The 2062-nt window shown below is 48.4% G+C and overlaps 1 protein-coding gene across 1 annotated transcript; it reads right to left on the reverse strand.

Moving 5' to 3' along the window:
* Positions 1-1281: 1281 nt before the first annotated feature.
* On the reverse strand, positions 1282-1938 carry LOC108804147 (keratin-associated protein 4-3-like). The gene has a single exon (XM_018575907.1). The coding sequence runs from the start codon at positions 1936-1938 to the stop codon at positions 1282-1284; it is 657 nt and encodes a 218-aa protein (XP_018431409.1).
* Between the last annotated feature and the right edge of the window lie 124 nt (positions 1939-2062).

Below are 2062 nucleotides of genomic sequence, written 5' to 3' on the forward strand. Positions count from 1 at the left end.
AAACTGACCCCCCAACATCTCAACTGACCCCCCAACATCTCAACTGACCCCCAACATCTCAACTGACCCCCAAGCGATTCATCTGATAGTGGTGGAATTGGCAGCAGATGGGAGGAGACAATGACGAGGTTTTGGTTCCAAGGTACACTGCGCTAGGAATAGGTTCTACAGCAGCAGCTATGCATGAAAAAGATGTCACATGACTCCTTTTGGAGAAAGTGAATCTACGAAACGCGTCAAAGGACGGTCGGTCTCCACTTCTCATAGCTGATTTTCCACTATACGTTCTTAAAGCCTTATCAGCTCTGGATTCTTGTAAGCGCATTTCATAAACTGTACTTGAATACTGCACTTAGGCCCCGTTCACATTGCGCGATTCGCATTTTGCGTGATATTGCGCAAATGCTTCCATTGAGCAAGCGAGAATCGCGGCAAAATCCGCTCCAAAAAGGGTCCTGCTGCAGCGACGCACGACCCGCGACAGCGAGGGACAGAGCCCCATTGAGGTGCATTGAAGAGCGATATCGCGGGAATTACCGCGCGATAAATCGCTCAATGTGAACGGGGCCTCAGAGTGTTCGCCTCCTTAATCGGATTGCCTGACTTGGAGACTAAAGGAGAAGATGGATTATCTCGGAACGTTCCGGTTTTTTCTCAATCAGCGATTGGTTGGTCATATTTTGGAGGATATTTATCACTGAGAGAAGGAGATTAACCGTTCGTATCCCGTCTCATATAAACTGCAAACATTCTTAAAAATTGGCTGCCTGCTATATTGCCGGGACTATTCCTCGTTAGCACATGGCTGGCTTTTATATTATTGAACTCCCTGTGTACACTTTGAGGGGAGAATAAGAACATTTCATTTATTATTATTATTAGGAAGAAGATATTTTCATGATTAGGTTTGTGAAATCGCTACCGTTGCCCACTAGATGACATTCACACGGTAAGAGTGTCAGGAGTCATTCATATAAGGCCCCGTTCACACGTAGCGACATACCTTTTGCAGCGGCCGGGATAGCGCGACTTTCGGGGCGACGTTCCAGCGTCGGTAGCGCCACCTTCTCCGTTCGGCTCCATAGAAAAAAAGCAAAATCCGCTGAGAAAGTTACGTTTGTCGCAGATTACTCAGAGCCGCGCTAAGTGACCGCGGCGCGTTTGTCACACAACAATTATTGAAGTGACGAGGATGAATACACGCTTCACGTGTCACATCACTGATTGCGGCTCTCCCTTGGAACCATTGGTTAGTGAGATTGGTCCACATCGAGGGTTCGATCACACGCATCGATCACACACGCATCGATCACACACACATCGATCACACGCATCGATCACACACGCATCCATCACACACGCATCGATCACACACGCATCGATCACACACGCATCGATCACACACACATCTATCACACACGCATCGATCACACACGCATCGATCACACACGCATCGATCACACACGCATCGATCACACACGCATCGATCACACACGCATCGATCACACACGCATCGATCACACACGCATCGATCACACACGCATCGATCACACACGCATCGATCACACACGCATCGATCACACACGCATCGATCACACACGCATCGATCACACACGCATCGATCACACACGCATCGATCACACACGCATCGATCACACACGCATCGATCACACACGCATCGATCACACACGCATCGATCACACACGCATCGATCACACACGCATCGATCACACACGCATCGATCACACACGCATCGATCACACACGCATCGATCACACACGCATCCATCACACACGCATCCATCACACACGCATCCATCACACACGCATCCATCACACACGCATCCATCACACACGCATCGATCACACACGCATCGATCACACACGCATCCATCACACACGCATCCATCACACACGCATCCATCACACACGCATCCATCACACGCATCCATCACACACTTTGGAATCCATTTATTTAGAACAAGCGCAACCAATGACGAGGTTTTGTTGTATTTTTGGAATTTGAGAAGTTTTCTTCTTTGTGGCAAATTATTTTGATTTAA

The sequence above is a fragment of the Nanorana parkeri genome, unplaced genomic scaffold (genome assembly GCF_000935625.1).
Source record: "Nanorana parkeri isolate BGI_ZX_2015 unplaced genomic scaffold, ASM93562v1 scaffold5494, whole genome shotgun sequence".
NCBI classification, from domain to species: Eukaryota; Metazoa; Chordata; class Amphibia; order Anura; family Dicroglossidae; genus Nanorana; species Nanorana parkeri.